We start from the raw sequence: 21,439 nt of genomic DNA, 5'->3' as shown, positions 1-21,439 counted from the left end.
CAAAGAAGGAGTGTCAGTATTGTTTCCAATGCACCCAGTCTCAGAGGGGCGTCTTGTTTTACCTTCTGCGTTCATAGGAAGCTAAATTGGCGAATCCTGTCGTACACATGCCTTCCACACACCGCAGACAAGCGACATGAAACTTCCACACAATTCAGCGGTACAAATCCTTACACATATAGCAGAATGGTTTCATGCAGGGTTTGAATTACGGGAGGGATGGGGGGGATTTAACCCCCTAATTAAGAGTTGAAGCCCCCCCCGAAAGAGGTAAAACAACAGGTTGGGGCGGTCGAAACATTTATATAACATAAGTGCTAGCGTGATGGAAGCACCGTCTGCAACAGCCCCCCCCCACCGCGTAGCACCGCTGAACCGCCATCAGCACCCATAACCGGTAGCACCGCAGACGACACTCTATCTGCACCTCTGGTTGCCCTCATCTGCTTTACATTTCTGACACCCCCGATTACCATTGTATATTTCGCACTCTGGTTTCATGCACGTCCTTGCGTAACCACTGTGTAAGTGTGTCTACTTGGTGTGTGTGTCCGAGTATAGAGACGCTACAGCAGGTTACTCACCAGTATTGCCTCCTCTCTGTGTCGCTGATGGAAGAATCGGTTGCTTATTTGGGAATCTGGTAGGATATAGTGTTTATGAAACCTAATATGCTATATTATAATTAAACCTCCATTAAGGGTAGATTAACTCCATCCATATGACAATTTGTGAATGGATTTTCCCACATTCTAACGATCTCGATTGCAATTAATCATTTACGTGATGCTCGAAAAGCATCAAGTGTTCAAAATTAACCGTTTATAATTATCAATACATAAATAAATAAAACAATGTTTAAGCTAAACTGAGGGGAATTTCAATATGTATTCTCATTACATACAATACCATAATCATCATAATAATAAAGCTCCTAATTTTCGCATTCTCTTGTTTCAACCCTCAATGGGTTCTATTCAGGTGTAATTAGCACTCTGCGGCGGGAACACCGGCAGCTCAGCAGCAAATCAATTCCACGTGAAAATGTCCCGCTTCTGCCGAGACACACAGAGCAGCAACTCTGTGTATAAAAGCGGTGGTGAGGGATAGACAGCATCTGCATCTGCGAGCTGTTCTTCTGTTTGACTAACAATGTTGGCGGTCAGTGCTTCTCGTTGTGGGCTCCTGGTGTTGATGGTGATCGCTGTGCTCTGCGACGCTGGGAGAGTATCGAAGTGGGCAAAAGCCCAGCCCCCTGCCAGGGGGATGCCCGCTGTGAGAGCCCAGCCCCCTGCCAGGGGGATGCCTGCTGTGAGAGCCCAGCCCCCTGCCAGGGGGATGCCTGCTGTGAGAGCCCAGCCCCCTGCCAGGGGGATGCCTGCTGTGAGAGCCCAGCCCCCTGCCAGGGGGATGCCTGCTGTGAGAGCCCAGCCCCCTGCCAGGGGGATGCCTGCTGTGAGAGCCCAGCCCCCTGCCAGGGGGATGCCTGCTGTGAGAGCCCAGCCCCCTGCCAGGGGGATGCCTGCTGTGAGAGCCCAGCCCCCTGCCAGGGGGATGCCCGCTGTGAGAGCCAAGGCCTTTGTGCGAGTTGACTCTCCTCTGTTCAAACAGCAAGTGTCCCCAGTCGTCTTGGCGCAGTGCGGAGAGAGTACGATTGAGGTGTCTGTGAAGAGAGACCTGTTTGGTACTGGCGAACTGATCGCGGCGTCAGATATCAAGCTGGGAGACTGCGCGCTCAGCCGGCAGGATGACTCTGGGAATGTCCTGGTTTTCCAGTCTGAGTTGCAGGGCTGTCTCAGCACCCTGTCGGTAAGGGGATTTCCGTATTTTAAATGCCTACTTTCAATGTTCATATTGTGCTTTCTACATTGAGCACTTCTCTTGTAGATGACTGAAGATGAGCTGGTCTACAGCTTCTCCCTCAACTATAACCCTTCCCCGATTGCCAACACTGGCATAGTGAGAACCAACCCTGCTGTTGTCCGTATCGAGTGTCTCTACCCGAGGTGAGGACTCTGTCAGTATTGCTGATGCCTAACTACTATGGGATCAGGGCCTAATTGCTGTCTGTTCTATAGGCTTCATAATGTGAGCAGCAATGCCCTGCAGCCAACCTGGGTCCCATACACCTCCACCAAGTCTGCTGAGGATGTCCTGGACTTCTCCCTGCAGCTCATGACTGGTAGAGCCCGACCTATTGCAGCTCTAACACTCCCTTCTACTGGACTGCTGCTCTGTTATGTAGACTTAATGCGGTTTAATCTCTGCAGATGACTGGAGCTCCCCAAGACCCTCCAACGTGTACTTCCTGGGGGATGTGCTGAACATCGAAGCCTCGGTCAACCAGGCCAGCCACGTTCCCCTGCGGCTGTTTGTGGACAGCTGTGTGGCCACCTTGACTTCTGACCCGACCTCTTCTCCCAGTTATACTTTCATTGGGAACCATGGGTGAGGAAATGTGCAGCTTTAAGCTGCAGCAGTCCAGGGCTCAAGTGACTGCTCTTAATCCAAGAACCTGTGACCTGTTGTCTTCCAGGTGTCTGATTGATGGCAAGGTGACTGGCTCCAGCTCTCTGTTCATGCCGAGATCCCTGAACTCCACTCTGCTCCAGATGCAGCTGGATGCCTTCAGGTTCCACCAGGATGCCAGGAGCTCAGTGAGTCCCTGTAAGGTGGCTGGATCTGATTTGGTGTGCTTGCTGCTCACGCATGATACAGTAAACCATATAAAGTATTGCATCCTAGAATGAAAACTCGTAAGAGCAGACCAGATGTTTGCTAAAGGAAACTGAGTGCATTTACTTGCAGTTTATTTCGAGATCCCCTTACAAAGGGAATTTAGTCCTTCCTTCTCCTGTAAGATTGCAGTCAACATTGTCATACTCTTGCAAGTCCTCACCATAAGGAGGTCAGGGACTCTGCTGTTTTGACTTCAGTGGGGAGGTCGTTCCACCACTTGGGGGGCCAGGGATGAGAAGGAGGGGCTCGGGAGGAAGGGGAGTGGATGAAAAGGAGCAGGTTTGTTTATAGGTGTTAAATATGGGAGAGTCCTGTCTCTTGCTCTCCAGATCTACATCTCCTGCCAGCTGACAGCGACTGCTGCTTCCCAGGCTGTGGACTCCATGAACAAGGCCTGCACTTTCAACACTGGAGCCAACAGGTCAGTGTGCATGATGGGCAGGGCTGCCTGTGCCCTGCAGAGCTCCTGCTGACCCCCTGTTCCCCTCTAGGTGGCAGTCTGTGGATGGGAGTGATCAGGTGTGTGGCTGCTGTGACTCCAGCTGTGGCTCTGCTGCCAGATATTTCAGGAGAGGAAGAGACCTGGCTGCCAGAGAGGGTGGGGCTCCCTTGCTCTATTGTGCTGCAGTGTTGCTCTCCAGCAGTGGCTGACCTTGTGCTTTGTTGCAGCTCCACAGTGGGAAGGTGATGCTACTGTTGCCCTAGTTGTGCTGGAAGACCCACTCAATGCTGTCCTTCCAGTGGAGACTGGAGCCCAGAGATCCCAGCTGATGGCTAAGGATGCCAGAGGGACAGGTACTGGTGATGCCCAGTGACAATGCCTGACTGTCCGGTTTCCATGGCACCTTGCATCCTTGGGTGTGACCGCAGTCCCTCTGTTCCCTTCCAGGTATCCCTGCTGAGGGGGTGATGCTGGCTGGTGTGGTGACTGCTGTGGGGCTGGTCTGCATTGCTGTGCTGGGGGCTGTGCTGTACAGGTGGACACCCAAATCCACAGCCTAATTACTGAACTGCTTGAGCTCAATAAAGTGACTTCTTGCATACACCCTGGTGTGTCTGAATGCTTAATATCATGGCTGCATCTTCAGCTTGTCATTCATGGGCAATGAGACTGGGCTGCAGTGTACAGCATATGGGATGCTGCTGCAGTGGACACTGTTCAAGTGTTAAAACCAAACCATAGGGTTTTTAAAGGTACAGGGATGAGATGCTGATGAGGGCAGCTGGCACTCACATGCTCATTGTAGGTGCTTTCGGCAGTGGACAGGGGTCAGCATGGGCAGCCTGACTGGTCTGTGGCTACGTAGCTCCATACGCAACAAACTGCGATGCACTGTATGTTCTGAGACCTTTCTATCAGAACCAGCATTCACTTTTTCAGCAATTTGAGCTACAGTAGCTTGTCTGTTGGATCAGACCACACGAGCCACCCTTCGCTCCCCACGTGCATCAATGAGCCTTGGCCGCCCATGACCCTGTCGCCGGTTCACCGCTTTTCCTTCCTTGGACCACTTTTGATAGGTACTGACCACTGCAGACCGGGAACACCCCACAAGAGCTGCAGTTTTGGAGATGCTCTGACCAAGTTGTCTAGCCATCACAATTTGTCACTGCAAAAAAAATCTATACCAAAGTCATGTGGTAGAGATGCTGGGTTGGACATGCGCAATGCGCCCAGTTGGTTAGAGATGAGAACGGATCCTTCACAGGGTCACACGCATTAGAGCCAAATGAGGGAGACATCGATGCGGATATTCATGTGCAGGCATTAAATTAAGATGCCTTTCATGAAGCCTAAATTAAAGTTTACAGGTGTACACTCTGAGGCTAGTGTATATGTTGCTCACTATGTTTTATTGTATGCTGTACTTTATTATTTATAGGCTATGCTTTTATCATGTTGGTGCTTTCAGAAGAAGGGTCATTCTTACCCTAGGTGGCAGACTCAAAATCTCACTTGCAGTGAATTAAAGATCGATGATAGGACATCTAGTGTATCGTGTTAATTTCTGTGGTGTAGGGCCAGTCCCTGAACCATGATACTGACACACCATTCGAATAAAGAGAAACTGTGTAAACGCTTTATTAATGGCACAAATGGAAATCCCGGGGACACAAATGGAAATTGGGCTTCAAGGCATTCAAAATGAAAAACAGGAGACACTTCTTCACAGAGAGAGTCGTCACAATCTGGAACAAAATCTGGAATGTGGTAAGCTGAAAACTTGGTAACATTCAGAATCAGACTGGATAGGATCCTTGGATCACTCAGTTATTAATGGACACCAAGGAGCACGATGGGTTGAATGGCCTCCTCTCAATTGTAAACTTTCTTATGTTCTTAATCCCATTATAATTGTTCATACTACTCTGATATACCATTAAACACAGGGAAATATATATTTATATTCAAAAAATGTAATAAAAAATTCTGTACATAAGAAATAACATCCACACATTGGAACCAAACCCGCAACACTGAAATCACAGCGCTGTTCATAACCGCCGCAACAAAAGACATGAAGATTAATTTGAAACTTGATTTAAGTACCTACAGCCACCGCAGACAGGTGTCCTGATTAGTTCTATATTGAATTATTGGAATCTCCAATTAATGTGCTAATTCAGAAAAAAGCAACAAAATATGTGTACATATTTATATAGCCTACCTATATGTATGTGTACTCTATAAACAGCTATAATCTAGATTGAAGTAACTACCCAGCCAACACACAATGCTGCCACAACATTGTAGCAATGTAATTTAATTGACAGTTTGATCAAAATAACTATGTAAGGGCAGTTCTGTACAGTCATGAAACTACATTGGTTTCACTACTCTAATTGGCTTGCATTGATTTTGATTATTAGCCAATATGTTTTATCAATGTGATGCTGCCTCTGTTTTGTTATAAAGCTCTCACCCCCCTCAAAGATGGATTTTCTCTTAACATGCTACTGTGACATCAGTGTGTAGAAAGTGTTCTATCTCCCTCTGTGCTGAGTAGTGCCCTGATTTTGCAGGGTTTTTGCTTCAGTTCAAATTGAGGAAAACACAGACAAACGTTGTGCGAGCTGAGAGGAGCATTTTCTTAGTTAAAACAAATATTCTGATAAGAATAAAAGCCAAACCCACATTGTTTATTATGTTTAATTTCTATTCTCTCTGTATAGAACTAAAATGTCAAAGATCCTCTATCTAAACAAGAGAGACAACTCCGGCTTTCTTCCATCTTTGAGATGCAGTGCATTATGGGATTGAAAGGAGTTCTGGTGGCGCTTTATTCCCATATAATGGAAATCCTGCCTCATTTCATATTCCAAGTCTTCTCTTTTAAATACAATTGAATTATTTAACACAGTATTTACTTACAAACAAGATATACAAACAGATATACCAACAGACTGACAGACAGACACAGACCAAGGAATAGATGGACAGAACATGTGACAGACACATAGTTTAAAGTTTTATACTTTTAAGATTCCAGCAGAAATACAATAATTACGCTATGAGAATTGGAGTTGGGTTCTGTACAGGGGGGTTGAGTGTAGTTAAGTCTCCAAGTAGACAGGTGGATGGAGAGAGTTGGATGCTGCAGCTCAAAAAATACTATGTTTTGTTTATGACTTCTTGCCAGAAGTGTTGAGTTGGTGTTCAGAGCCAAAAGGCATGGAAGTCATTATCAGGGGTGTTCAGAGTGCAGTGTGAGCATGTATCAGATTCTATGAAGCCCATTCTAATCATTTTGTGCTGGTGATGTGTGTTCTGGGAATGACTTTGTATTGTATCAGTTGTGTTTTGGTGTTATTAGTCATTGTGAATGTGTTCCTGCAGATTTGTGTCCAGAAGCCGGTATCGGTGTGGTTTGCCAGATCTTTTTCCCATTCTCTGATTGGAAGGGATATTGCTGAATCATTAATGAATAAGAGCTTATATCATTTTGATAAGGGTTTCCTGGAGAGGGATATTTTATTGATTGTTTCCAGTAAAGGGGGTGGTTGTAAATTGTAATTGATTATTTTAATTTTAGATTTTATACAATTGTTCAATTGGAGATATTGAAGAAATTGTTATTCACCAATACCAAACGTCTGTTCCAAATCAATGAAGGTGAGGAGGTTGTTATTTTCAAATGTGTAATATAAATGTGTAATACCTTTCATTTTCAACGTGCTAAAGAATATTGGTGTTTTGTTAATAACGAATTCAGGATTAGACCATATTGGGGTGCACTTGCAGGGTGTCATTGTAAACTGAGTGATTTTGTTAATTTTCCACCAAGCTGTCAGAGTTTGGAGATTACAGTGCTCTTAAAGCACTTATGACGTTTTACAGTTGGGGTTATGAAGGGTAAGTCAATAATTTAAATGTCTTTACATACAGCCTATTCAATTTCTATCCATGGCTTGGTGTGTTTATTTGAGTGTAGCCATTTTCTAATATATTGTAGTTAATTACCCAGGTAGTATTGAAAAACAATTGGTGCATCAAGGCCTCCTTGGAGTTTACTTTTCTGTAATGTGGTTAATTTTATCTGAGATTTTTTCTTACATTTTTTAATGATTCAATCTAATGTTTGTAACCACGTGGTTGTAGGTTGTACTGGACCCATGGTGAAAATGTAGGGCAGAATGGACATTTTAATTGTTGCAATTCTGCCAATGATGGAGAGTGGCAGGTTCATCCATTAGTTAAGGTAATCTTAACATATTTATGACTTTCTAGCTTCTTGTAAATCTAAGGGATTTTGAAGGAAGAACGAAACTATATCTGCATAAAGACTGATCTTGTGGTTTGTACTGAGAGTTTGAATTCCGAAAATGTTGTCGTTGTCTTATTGCAGCAGCTACTGGTTCAAGAAATATAGTGAGGGGGAGAGAGGGCATCCTTATCTGGTACCCCTGTGCAATGTGAAGCTTTGTGATGTTATCCCATTCGCATTTGTGTTTTCGCCTGTCCTGACAGCTTTAAGTGCTGTCTCTAGTAGCAGGCTTCATGAATATTCATGAGCTCATTGCAATCCCACAATGCACCGTTCCGGGTAAGGCGGAAGTTGCCATGTGAAATTGACTGTCTCGTTTAGAAAGAGGGTCTTTGAAAATGTCCGTCTCTGCGTGTCTGGACGCCCGCCTGGCCTCGGCTCTGAGCGGGCTGATGAGAGCCGCACTGTGGGAGATCGGGAAGGCGGTGGGAGAGACGGTGTCGGAGCACCGAGCGGAGATAACCCGCAGGGACGCGGAAAACGAGGCGCTGAGACGGAGGCTGCAGGAGCTCCTGGCGGCGGGGGAGGCGGCTGTGTGTGGCTGGAGCTCCGGAGCGGATGGGCCGCCTGTGAAGAGCCGAGGAGCCGGGAGGGCAGAGCGGAGCTGCGCGCAGAGAGAGAGCCGCGGAGCTGCCGCCGGTAACCTTTCATGATTGAGCCGCTTTATTGTCGCGTTGCTTACAGGAGGCGCTGAGCGTCAATGAGGGGGACGAGCTCGAGCAGCAGCAGCGCACGAGACTGGGCTCTTCCGTCACGTTCGCGAGCGCAGATGTGCGCAGTTCTGCGCAGATGCGGTTCACGTTCAGTGATGCGCGTTCTCGGAGTGTTTCTGCGTGACGTCACTAAGCCCCACCCGCAGAAATCTGCGCAGAATCTTCGCAGCTCAGCGTCTCAGATGCGTCCAAAACTGCGCGCCACGTACTGCGCACTGAAGTTACACTGAAGTCTGCACTAAGGAAGTATGTACTTTAAGCGTGTAGATTAACAGAACGCATGAATTATGTCATCAATTCGCGCCGTGTTGAACTTTCCCTTCGCAGTTTAATGACGACTTCCTGTAAACAAAACACACCGCGGTAAATACAAAAAAAATGGATAACTATTTATTTACGCTCATGTGAATAATTATTCACATAACTAGCCTATCTGTAAAGTTTTTGCTACTTTCAATTGAAAACGGAGTTATCCGCTCATTTATCAGACATGAACTGATCATCAGACACGCCTCCTTTTCCCCACATGGCCTTATGGGATTGAAAAGTGTCCAGTGCTCCCGTACTGCGCCTGCGTCCCAAATCGCACACTTGCTCCCTACACCCTTCAACACGTGTATCCTTTGCGTGACGTTGTGCTGACGTCACAGAGTGTGCACTTGAGTGAGGAGGGTGTAGGGTGAAAGCTAAAAGCGCTCAATGGGACACACTTATATGGAGCATTATATGGCTCAAAATTTAATCTTTAATACATAAATTAATTCGTAAATTAATTCATAAATCAATTAGTCAATTCGTAAATCAATTAATTAATTTATTGCGCTGTTTGCCAAGTGATCTTTCAATTTCATTTGGCAAACGAACTTCTTTTTAATGCTTGTCAATCACCCGAGGGGACGGGTTTTGTCCTTCTGGAGGCACCAATCGCACACAGGGGGCGGGTCCGCTCGATGGCGCTGTGATTGTGGGCGGGGCTGCGGGGCTGCTGGACGACTAGTGTTGACAATATTTCACAGAGTCCGTTTTGACCCGTGATAAGTGCTTTAAAGTCTCCAAAGTTAACGTCCAAAAAGCATATGTAATATAGTGCTGTAACCTCATACACACATTTTTCAATTTATGCATTTATTTATGAATTACAATAATTCAGTCATATAGACTACACCTAATTAGGACAGTTGTCTGCATTAGGAGGGTACTTTACTGTGTATGGGCTGGTGTAGTGGTTAAGAAACACAGGTGAACCTGAGGTTGTGGGTTCGATTCCACACAGTGGATAAGTTATTTACTATGTAGGTGTTGGATTTATATACATATACCACTCCAAGTTCAGAAATCAATGTTAAGTGGTATCTTAATGTTTTCCAGGGCTGTATATTTTTAGGTGATTTAATAAGGCTTTTACACAGCTTCTCTTAATTAGAATTGCGTTTCAATAAGAACAATGCTTCAGGCAATGTGAATAATAGCAAACAGTGGCGCATTTAGGGCGGTGACATGACAATTTTGAAAAAAATGTCATGTTTCTGTAGGTCGGAGCTCTGCCGGGAGTGTAAGCGCAGATCCGTCCTGCTCTGCGCAGCTGCAGAGTTCAGCACTACTGATTCTGTCCTGAGTTATATAACGTGTAATGAGCTCAACAGCGATCATTCAGTGGATAAAATCCATTATGACAGAAAGACTTTATGGACTCATTCACCTGTGCATAAATATGGACCTCAAACTCATGTCTGTTGATGTTATTGATCAATTTGGGCATCCATACACTTGAGCGTCAGCATTCAGCGCCTTTGCCTTTGACTGAAAAAGTACCTATGCAGTCTTTTCTTGTCATCTGTCTATGTATTATAGTAATAATAATAATTAGGAGGTGATATTAACAAACAATGTATTATAGGCTACATGTGTCAGTAATTAATTTATTGATGAGTCCTTAAGATGGCCACCATAGTACTTCCGCCCCACAAGGGACAGGAACGAGGGAACAAGTGTGCGAGGAGAGACACAGCCTTCGTTTTCGAAATGGAAGTAGTATTACATTATTACATTATTTTTCATTTAGCAGACGCTCTTATCCAGCTGGGCATTTTACTGGAGCAATCTCAGTGAAGTACCTTGCTCAAGGATACAACAGCACCAGCAACAACCCACAACCTTCCAGTCACGAGTCCAGAGCCCTAACCACTACTACACAGTGCTACAGGATACTACACAGTATCCATCCGGGTACTTTCACATACAGTGAGGGGAAAAAAGTATTTGATCCCCTGCTGATTTTGTACGTTTGCCCACTGACAAAGAAATTATCAGTCTATAATTTTTATTGTAGGTGTATTTTAACAGTGAGAGACAGAATAACAGCAAAAAAATCCAGAAAAACACATTTCAAAAAAGATATAAATTGATTTGCATGTTAATGAGGGAAATAAGTATTTGATCCCCTATCAATCAGCAAGATTTCTGGCTCCCAGGTGTCTTTTATACAGGTAACGAGCTGAGATTAGGAGCACTCTCTTAAAGGGAGTGCTCCTAATCTCAGCTCGTTACCTGTATAAAAGACACCTGTCCACAGAAGCAATCAATGAATCAGATTCCAAACTCTCCACCATGGCCAAGACCAAAGAGCTGTCCAAGGATGTCAGGGACAAGATTGTTGACCTACACAAGGCTGGAATGGGCTACAAAACCATCGCCAAGCAGCTTGGTGAGAAGGTGACAACAGTTGGTGCGATTATTCGCAAATGGAAGAAACACAAAATAACTGTCAGTCTCCCTCGGTCTGGGGCTCCATGCAAAATCTCACCTCGTGGAGTTTTAATGATCATGACAACGGTGAGGAATCAGCTCAGAACTACATGGGAGGATCTTGTTAATGATCTCAAGGCAGCTGGGACCATAGTCACCAAGAAAACAATTGCTAACACACTATGCCGTGAAGGACTGAAATCCTGCAGCGCACGCAAGGCCCCCCTGCTCAAGAAAGCACATGTACAGGCCCATCTGAAGTTTGCCAATGAACATCTGAATGATTCAGAGGAGAACTGGGTGAAAGTGTTGTGGTCAGATGAGACCAAAATCGAGCTCTTTGGCATCAACTCAATTCGCCGTGTTTGGAGGAGGAGGAATGACCCCAAGAACACCATCCCCACCGTCAAACATGGAGGTGGAAACATTATGCTTTGGGTGTGTTTTTCTGCTAAGGGGACAGTACAACTGCACCGCATCAAAGGGACGATGGACGGGGCCATGTACCGTCAAATCTTGGGTGAGAACCTCCTTCCCTCAGCCAGGGCATTGAAAATGGTTCGTGGATGGATATTCCAGCATGACAATGACCCAAAACACACAGCCAAGGCAACAAAGGAGTGGCTCAAGAAGAAGCACATTAAGGTCCTGGAGTGGCCTAGCCAGTCTCCAGACCTTAATCCCATAGAAAATCTGTGGAGGGAGCTGAAGGTTTGAGTTGCCAAACGTCAGCCTTGAAACCTTAATGACTTGGAGAGGATCTGCAAAGAGGAGTGGGACAAAATCCCTCCTGAGATGTGTGCAAACCTGGTGGCCAACTACAAGAAACGTCTGACCTCTGTGATTGCCAACAAGAGTTTTGCCACCAAGTACTAAGTCGAAGGGATCAAATACTTATTTCCCTCATTAACATACAAATCAATTTATAACTTTTTTGAAATGCATTTTTCTGGATTTTTTTGTTGTTATTCTGTCTCTCACTGTTAAAATACACCTACCATTAAAAATATAGACTGATCATTTCTTTGTCAGTGGGCAAATGTACAAAATCAGCAGGGGATCAAATACTTTTTTCCCCCACTGTACCATTATATTCATACTGTGTATTTGGACGTACTACGAATGGTGGTGTGCTGTTTTGGCATACTATTTAGTATGCGGTTTTGGTTGCTGCGCCTGTGAGACAAGAGATGATACAGAGATAAAGAGGGCCGTATTAAGCGCAATTAACACTACTGCTGTCCCCTAGTTTGCGGAGGTGAATGACGACAAAAGCCACATTGTGAACACTGTAGATCTAGAATTGCATCCATTACTTTAACAAATATAATGTAACACAATAATGCAGTAACTAAAATAATTGGCAATTCTATTGTTTTAATAAAACTGTAGAATAATATAAAAAAACTCATCCAATCACATCGATTTGTGCAGAAAGGCATTCTTCAGTCTGCTGTGTGTGACGTCACACAGCGCAGCAAGCTGTGGGACATGCGAATGCGACCGCTCTGTATTTGAGGGCTGCTGCATGAAGTCACTGAGCCCACCCCGCAGAAATCTGTGTCGATTCTCCGCAACCCCGCTCAGCTCTTAAAAGTTGCTGCAGGAGACATATGGAGCATTTATAAGGGTCAAAATTAAACCTTTAATTCTTAAATGTAGTAATCAATTAGTCAATTCATTAAATAAATTATCAGTCAGTAATTTCACCGTTTGCCAAGTGATCTTTCAATTTCATTCGGCCAACAAACTTCTTTTAAAAGGTTCTCATTAATATGGGGTTTGACCTTCACCAGCCACCAGTTTTGAGCCAAGCACACGCAGGAGGCGGGTTCGATCGATGGTGCTGTAATTGTGAAGCGGGGCTGCTGTGGTGGTGGGGAGGGACGATTAGTTTTGAGAATATTTCACAGAGACTGTCTTAAGTGCTGTATTAATAATGTCTAGAAAGCATAGCCTAGTATTGTGGCATAGCCACAATATTGGTTATAGCATTCTTCAGTTTCCTGAGATTCCTAACAATTCACCACCTCAACTTCCCATTTCAAGCCAACTATTCATCCTTGCATCGCAATAATTTCCTCATTCCACACTCCTTCATTTTTCACCTCAAACAAAGCAAAACGGATCAACTAGGAGAAATTCTGCAATCAGTCCCTACGAACCTCTCGCCTCCTTCCTTCAACTCCGTCACTCCCAAGGAGCCACACCCACCGACCCATTATTTGTAGACAAGAAAGGAACCAGTGCTGGGTAATGACATGTCCTCTTTCATTTCCGCCAGGTTCTTGTGCAAACCAGGGTCACTGCCGAACAATTTTCTTGCCAATTCGTATCAGAGCCGCCTCTTCCGCTGCACACAAATACATTGTATTATATATGAACACTATAGGTCATTCAGGTTCACTCGGCAACCAAGCAGCCATCTTCAATAATAATGAGATGCCTCTTCAGATGAAAATTGATCCATCCTGATCTTCATTAAAATGATTTAATGCATCAAATATTTTCAATTTTACTTAATTTTATTAAATTCATATTCCTTTATTTTGCCATAGAAAAAATAAAACATACACAATAAAACAAAAAAGCTTTTCAGGTACATACTATGTCCAATGCCTCACCCTTTTTATTAGGTTAGAAGCAATATTTTGTCATTTATTAAATGTTTTATATGAAGGGCTCATCAAAAATAAAATGGAAAAAAGAAGATATTGAGGATAAATAATTTCTCACCGCAGTGATAAATTGTCACCAGAAACAGCCATGACCGGTGACATTTTTATTTGGTGTAGCACTGCCAAGTGAAAGGGTCACAGATGCAAGGGTTTCAGTCACAGTTTAGATCCCTGTTTAGATACCTCCAAATGATTTGAACACTTCTGCACAGTTGTGCAGTATTCAAAGATCAACAATTTAATGTTATGAAATCTATTTCCAGAAATGTGTAAGTGATATCCAAAAGGCCAGACAACTCTGACACTGACTTCATACATGCTCCCAGTTTATATCCTGACTGGACACTTTATAAAGACTTCTGAATAATGTTCTGATATAATGACTCATGTTGCATTAACTGTGTGAGTTTTCAGAGCTGCTGTTCTCAATGCTGCTCTCCTGTGTCGTGTCGTCTCTCCCCCAGGAGCTGTAGAGGCCAGCGCTGTCCCTGACTCTCGGGAAAGGGCTCCCATTGAGCAGCAGCACTGGGAGCAGGAGTGGGGCTCCAGTCTGAGGCAGGACACAGAGCCCACAGCTACTGAAGGGAACCAGGGGCTGAGTGAGCAGCCCAGGAGCAGACAGAGTGAGGAGGAGCTCAGGGGACAGGAGTCTGGCCACATGGCAGAGCCACACACTGAGGGGTCAACACAGGGACCGTTTTTACCATTGGGATCTGACACATCAGGATCAAAGGTTATAAAGAGTGAACCTGAGCTGGACTGTACCCACACTGCAGATCTCTGCAGGATCCAGTCTCTGGGATCTGAGTGTGGACCCAGTGGAGCTGATGATGAGCTGGGCTCTACCAGAACACAGTGTGGACCCAGTCTGCTGTCTGATCACATCAAAACAGAGGACGACACACTGGAGTCTGTTTATACAGTGGAGCCGAGAACACAAACTCCCTTCAGAGACGCGCTCAGTCATCTCAAACTGGAGAATATTACAGACATCCCCTGTGACCTGGGGCCTGAGCTGCCTGTAGGTCCACAGTGTGACCCAGAGTCTGCTGCCCTGAGGCCGGGGCTCAGTGGGTGGAGTGAAAGTGCTGCGAAAGAGGAGAGCCCATCGTCAAAGCACAGACAGCTGTGTCCCAGATCCCCTAGACCACCTTGCTCTTCCAGTTCTCCCTCCTCAGCTCCCCCACTGCAGTGTGGAAAACTGCATCGCCAGCCCCAGGGTGGGAGGAGCTACACTCACAGTGGAGTCTTAAGTAGACGTCCGCGCCCTCATACAGAAAAGAGAGTGTACTACTGCGCACAGTGTGGGAGGAATTTCAGTAAATCAGGACATCTTACAATCCACCAGCGCACTCACACAGGAGAGAAACCGTTCTCCTGTGTCCAGTGTGGGAAGAGTTTCGGTCAATCAGGACATCTTAAATTCCACCAGCGCATTCACACAGGAGAGAAACCGTACTGCTGCACTGAGTGTGGGAAGAATTTTGGTAGATCAGGAGATCTTAAAATCCACCAGCGCATTCACACAGGAGAGAAACCATACTGCTGCACTGAGTGTGGGAGGAATTTTAGTAGATCAGGAAATCTTAAACTCCACCAGCGCACTCACACAGGAGAGAAACCGTTCTCTTGTGTCCAGTGTGGGAAGAGTTTCACTCGATCAGAAACCCTTAAATTCCACCTGCGCACTCACACAGGAGAGACACCGTACTGATCCCATTGATGGAGCTGCGCAGATCTGTGGAAATCTGCGCAACAAGAACGAGACCACGATCTGCGGAAAGTCTGAGCATTCATAAGAAAGTTTACAAATGAGAGGAGGCAATTCGACCCATAGTGCTTGTTTGGTGTCCATTAATAACTGAGTGACCCAAGGATCCTATGCAGTCTATTTTTAAATGTTCCCAAGTTTTCAGCTTCTACCACATTGCTGGGGAGTTTGTTCCACATTGTGACTACTCTCTGTGTAAAGAAGTGTCTCCTGTTTAATACAGGAATAAATACATACTGTGCTAATTGGATACAAAACCAAATATTTTCCAACATTGTTTCATTTAATTTCTTAACATCAAAATGATGTACACCAGGTCCTGGCTGTTGTGTCCTCTGACTCCAGCAAATAGATACATTGAAATTAAAAAGAAAAGCTTAACTCTGAGCTACACTGGTGCAGAAAATGCATTTATTTGAATACCAGTTTATTTATTAACATTCAAAACACTGAACAGCTACTTAAAGAAACCATCAGAGTAATGTCTGATATTTTCACAGAACTAGTTACAATTTGGGTAATTTTACAAATGAAACATGTACATTTCTTTATATTCCTGTATAGCAACTTTTTATACTCTTGTTCTACTATGTGGGGACATGTTTAGACTTGTCTATTTAACTACATTGTGGGGACAGGTTATATATTTCATATCTGAATTATTTTCTAACATTTGTATGTTGCCACCTCAGGACCTGGTGGAAACATGGAATTATTTCACAAGGACAGCGTGTGAAAGATAAACATTAAAAACATGCAGTATACTATCAAAACACATAAGTTAAATTGGTGATTCATTTTTGGTTGTCTTTAATTCAATTAATAAATTTTACCATACCTAAAAAGTTATTACTCTGATATATGGTCAAATACAAATGCACTTTATTTGTATTTATTTTGGTAGCAACTATAGAGGGGGGTTGGGATTGAGACTGTGGACTAATTGATGATTATGAGATGTTATAGCTCTGCTGTGAGTGTGAAGCAGGCTCTCAATGTGTGAGACTTGAGATTGTGCATCTGCATTGAGCAAACTGGTCCCGTTCGTGTGAACAGATGTGCAGTCTTTAAATGCTGTGAATGAACTGACTGACAGCTCAAATTCTACACATTTGCTGGCATACTTTAAATGGACAGAATAAGTTGGTTTGTTTTTTTAACATGCAACTCCTCCTATAAACTTTCAATGTCTTTATAATTACTATTGATGAGGCAGAAACGAAGCTTTAGCATTGAACCGTTTCCCGCTATTGTATCTAGAAAAGGGTCACTGTTTCGAAGCGCTCGATACATCTGCTGGTCAATGCATGTACTGCGACTGTATCGAGTGAGTGAAAAGGCAACAGTGCTCAGACATCAGCGAGGCACTATACACATGAACCCATCGGCATCTGTGATTTGGAGTTCAATAAAGGTTATGTGAACATCATGTGTCTATGTGTACATGGCCACAAATATGCGTCATAAATGGTGTTTTGTCACCAAGGTATATAAGTAACATTATGTAATAGTTTAGCTGTGTGATAAATATAGAGACAAGACTGGATGTTGAATTTATCATATTTACGTGATCAATGTCATTTGTCATACTAAGTAGCGACGTCAAATAAATGCAATACGTGTACTCTATTTCATATAGCCTCAATTATAGTGAACAGTTTAATTTGTTTCCTATTTGTATATCTAGGCATGTGGTTGTGTAATGATCCAAGTAATGCAGGTATAGATTAAAGCCTACATTGCGTTTATCATAATATGTGCAGTGCAATTAATATACCACAGATCTACAGCTGCTATGTTAACCCACCTAAAAGCCAAACACCCTTCTGTGAAACTAGCAATGACAGAAAAAGAAAGAGCAGCAACAAACAAACTAATATTATTAAAACACAGGAAGCTATTGCTATAGATTTTGTTTTCAAGGGAACTTGAACGCACATGTATGTTACATTTATTTAATAAAGTTGTTGTGTTAGATGAGTATTTTAAAATAAAGTTCAGAACTTCTTGCAATTGCAAAAAATATCACATTGCATTATTTCACATTTAATGTATTTTTTGTTAATACGTTTCCAAGATATTGCTGCAGAGAGTCCTGGCGAGCTCGTTTCCCACTCGATGACATTTTGGAGCTGCAAGTTACTCTTGTGTATTTATTTTATCGTAATTATCACCTCATAGAAACTGCTGAGTATTTTGATCTGAAACTACCAATCAGTGTCTTCACAAATGCTGCTGCCTGACAGTCCTCTATTCTGATTGGCCAGGACTGGATATGGAAGAATCCAATAACCGAGACCCAGTTTCCACTCGTGACAGTACAGTGTGTTTTAATGTGTGTAAGTGTAGATTGATGGTTTATATAACTCAGGGCAAAAGAAGACTATATTTAGGGAAGTGGAGTGCATGTATAAACAAGAATAGTGATTGTGGTGAAGAGGCAAATGTGTTGGAGGGACATGATTATGCAACTGGACAATTGGTGTAATTTAAAGATTTTGATTTAAATCAAATAATTGTTTCTACACTGCTGAGGCTGATTCTATCACAACATCTATCGCTAAATCTCTGTTTCTATAACTATCTCTAAATCTACACTCACCTAAAGGATTATTAGGAACACCATACTAATACTGTGTTTGACCCCCTTTCGCCTTCAGAACTGCCTTAATTCTACGTGGCATTGATTCAACAAGGTGCTGAAAGCATTCTTTAGAAATGTTGGCCCATATTGATAGGATAGCATCTTGTAGTTGATGGAGATTTGTGGGATGCACATCCAGGGCACGAAGCTCCCGTTCCACCACATCCCAAAGATGCTCTATTGGGTTGAGATCTGGTGACTGTGGGGGCCAGTTTAGTACAGTGAACACATTGTCATGTTCAAGAAACCAATTTGAAATGATTCGACCTTTGTGACATGGTGCATTATCCTGCTGGAAGTAGCCATCAGAGGATGGGTACATGGTGGTCATAAAGGGATGGACATGGTCAGAAACAATGCTCAGGTAGACCGTGGCATTTAAACGATGCCCAATTGGCACTAAGGGGCCTAAAGTGTGCCAAGAAAACATCCCCCACACCATTACACCACCACCACCAGCCTGCACAGTGGTAACAAGGCATGATGGATCCATGTTCTCATTCTGTTTATGCCAAATTCTGACTCTACCATCTGAATGTCTCAACAGAAATCGAGACTCATCAGACCAGGCAACATTTTTCCAGTCTTCAACTGTCCAATTTTGGTGAGCTTGTGCAAATTGTAGCCTCTTTTTCCTATTTGTAGATGAGTGGTACCCGGTGGGGTCTTCTGCTGTTGTAGCCCATCCGCCTCAAGGTTGTATGTGTTGTGGCTTCACAAATGCTTTGCTGCATACCTCGGTTGTAACGAGTGGTTATTTCAGTCAAAGTTGCTCTTCTATCAGCTTGAATCAGTCGGCCCATTCTCCTCTGACCTCTAGCATCAACAAGGCATTTTCACCCACAGGACTGCCGCATACTGGATGTTTTTCCCTTTTCACACCATTCATTGTAAACCCTAGAAATGGTTGTGCGTGAAAATCCCAGTAACTGAGCAGATTGTGAAATACTCAGACCGGCCCGTCTGGCACCAACAACCATGCCACGCTCAAAATTGCTTAAATCACCTTTCTTTCCCATTCAGACATTCAGTTTGGAGTTCAGGAGATTGTCTTGACCAGGACCACACCCCTAAATGCATTGAAGTAACTGCCATGTGATTGGTTGGTTAGATAATTGCATTAATGAGAAATTGAACAGGTGTTCCTAATAATCCTTTAGGTGAGTGTATATTCAAACCTTTATTTTTATTATAGGAACAAGGAACAATCAAGTCAAGCAGAAACAACGGTGAGTACATTATTTTAACCTAGGCTGTTCATAATATAGGGACAGTTAAAACCTGTTAACATGATGGGAAAATAAGTGAAATAACGGGAACTACTCTTTGTTTTGTACAATAAATAGAAAGCGCTACACATGATTTAGGATTAATTGTGAAGAAAGTCATTAATTTCCAAACGGCCTTGTTTGGTAGTTGATTGCACATCACTGTGTGGCTTTTTTGTGTATAATATGTTCTGTACTTTGTTAAATGCAGTTGAAACACTGTGTATGTGTGGGTGCGTCTGTAGGCTTCTTGGCTGCATCCCAAATCGCACACTTGCTCCCTCATTCCCTTCCCTTATGGGGCGGAAGTACTACGGTGGCCATCTTAAAGGGTGTCCCAATCCCTTAGGCAGCGAGTGAAGGAGCCTAATCGAGCCGTTTGTGCCCTTCAATGCTCCCTTCGATGAAGTGAACAGAAGAGCGCACTGATGCGGAAGTGTTTTAGCGCTGAAGTCCCAGAACTCTGTGTGTTAAAGGCGGAGACACGTCAACTGGGAAAATATAGCAGCGGCGGGTGCATATAAACGTAATGTTAGTTAGACAGTTGTAGAAATTGTTAAATTATGCATCAAGGAAATAATAGATAGATAAAATAAAATGATTATATATGTCGGCTCTCCTGGCTGTCACTGACTCCCTCAGCCGTGCTTGGGCAGCCTCCCTCTCCTCAGTCCTCATCCTCCTTGACCTCTCTGCAGCATTTGACACCGTTGATCACTCCATCCTCCTCTCCTGCCTCGCTGACCTTGGGATCTCTGGGACTGCTCTCACCTGGTTCTCCTCCTACCTCAGCGACCCCCAACCTCTCCTCACAGGTGTTCCCCAAGGCTCCGTCCTGGGGCCCACTCCTGTTCTCTCTCTACACTCGCTCCCTTGGCCCCATCATCGCTTCCCATGGTTTCTCCTACCACCTCTAAGCTGATGATGCCCAGATCTTCCTGTCTTTTCCCTCTTCTGACCCTCTCATCCCCTCTTGCATCTCTTCCTGCTTGTCTGCCATTTCCGCCTGGATGCACTTGCACCACCTCAAGCTCAACCTCTCCAAATCAGATCTCCTCTTTTCCCCCCACTTTTCCTCACCTTCTGCTGACCTCCCCATCCCAATCCCCTTGGAATCCACCACATTTTCTCCTTCTTCTTCCGCTAAAAATCTAGGAGTCACTCTCGATCCTGCGCTCTCCTACTCCCAGCACATCACCACGCTGACGCGCACCTGCAGATTCTTCCTGAGCAACATACAGTGGGGGGAAAAAAGTATTTGATCCCCTGCTGATTTTGTACATTTGCCCACTGACAAAGAAATTATCAGTCTATAATTTTAATGGTAGGTTTATTTTAACAGTGAGAGACAGAATATCAACAAAAAAGTTATACATTGATTTGCATGTTAATGAGGGAAATAAGTATTTGATCCCCTATCAATCAGCAAGATTTCTGGCTCCCAGATGTCTTTTATACAGGTAACGAGCTGAGATTAGGAGCACTCTCTTAAAGGGAGTGCTCCTAATCTCAGCTCGTTACCTGTATAAAAGACACCTGTCCACAGAAGCAATCAATCAATCAGATTCCAAACTCTCCACCATGGCCAAGACCAAAGAGCTGTCCAAAGATGTCAGGGACAAGATTGTAGACCTACACAAGGCTGGAATGGGCTACAAGACCATTGCCAAGCAGCTTGGTGAGAAGGTGACAACAGTTGGTGCGATTATTCGCAAATGGAAGAAACACAAAATAACTGTCAGTCTCCCTCGGTCTGGGGCTCCATGCAAGATCTCACCTCGTGGAGTTTCAATGATCATGAGAACGGTAAGGAATCAGCCCAGAACTACACGGGAGGATCTTGTTAATGATCTCAAGGCAGCTGGGACCATAGTCACCAAGAAAACAATTGGTAACACACTACGCCGTGAAGGAGTGAAATCCTGCAGTGCCCGCAAGGCCCCCCTGTTCAATAAAGCACATGTACAGGCCCGTCTGAAGTTTGCCAACATCTGAATGATTCAGAGGAGAACTGGGTGAAAGTGTTGTGGTCAGATGAGACCAAAATCAAGCTCTTTGGCATCAACTCAACTCGCCGTGTTTGGAGGAGGAGGAATGACCCCAAGAACACCACCC

The 21,439-nt window shown here is 44.1% G+C and overlaps 2 protein-coding genes across 3 annotated transcripts; both read left to right on the top strand.

Moving 5' to 3' along the window:
* The first annotated feature begins 1,113 nt into the window (after positions 1-1,113).
* LOC136767585 (zona pellucida sperm-binding protein 3) lies at positions 1,114-3,784 on the top strand. 2 transcript variants are annotated; one of them, XM_066721467.1, is made up of 9 exons: positions 1,114-1,809; positions 1,888-2,006; positions 2,079-2,182; positions 2,271-2,448; positions 2,537-2,657; positions 3,069-3,160; positions 3,231-3,337; positions 3,409-3,534; positions 3,629-3,784. In XM_066721467.1, exons 1-9 carry the CDS (start codon positions 1,153-1,155, stop codon positions 3,739-3,741), a joined length of 1,617 nt encoding a protein of 538 aa, XP_066577564.1. In that variant the 5' UTR covers positions 1,114-1,152; the 3' UTR covers positions 3,742-3,784. The 2 variants fall into 2 exon arrangements, with proteins under 2 accessions (XP_066577564.1, XP_066577563.1); XM_066721466.1 differs by having other exon boundaries at positions 2,537-2,672.
* A 4,004-nt stretch (positions 3,785-7,788) lies between these two features.
* On the top strand, positions 7,789-16,841 carry LOC136767586 (uncharacterized). The gene is made up of 2 exons (XM_066721468.1): positions 7,789-8,144; positions 14,106-16,841. Exons 1-2 carry the CDS (start codon positions 7,844-7,846, stop codon positions 15,353-15,355), a joined length of 1,551 nt encoding a protein of 516 aa, XP_066577565.1. The 5' UTR covers positions 7,789-7,843; the 3' UTR covers positions 15,356-16,841.
* Positions 16,842-21,439: the final 4,598 nt, after the last annotated feature.

The sequence above is a fragment of the Amia ocellicauda genome, chromosome 14 (genome assembly GCF_036373705.1).
Source record: "Amia ocellicauda isolate fAmiCal2 chromosome 14, fAmiCal2.hap1, whole genome shotgun sequence".
NCBI classification, from domain to species: Eukaryota; Metazoa; Chordata; class Actinopteri; order Amiiformes; family Amiidae; genus Amia; species Amia ocellicauda.
This window is presented reverse-complemented; position numbering and strand designations above follow the sequence as displayed.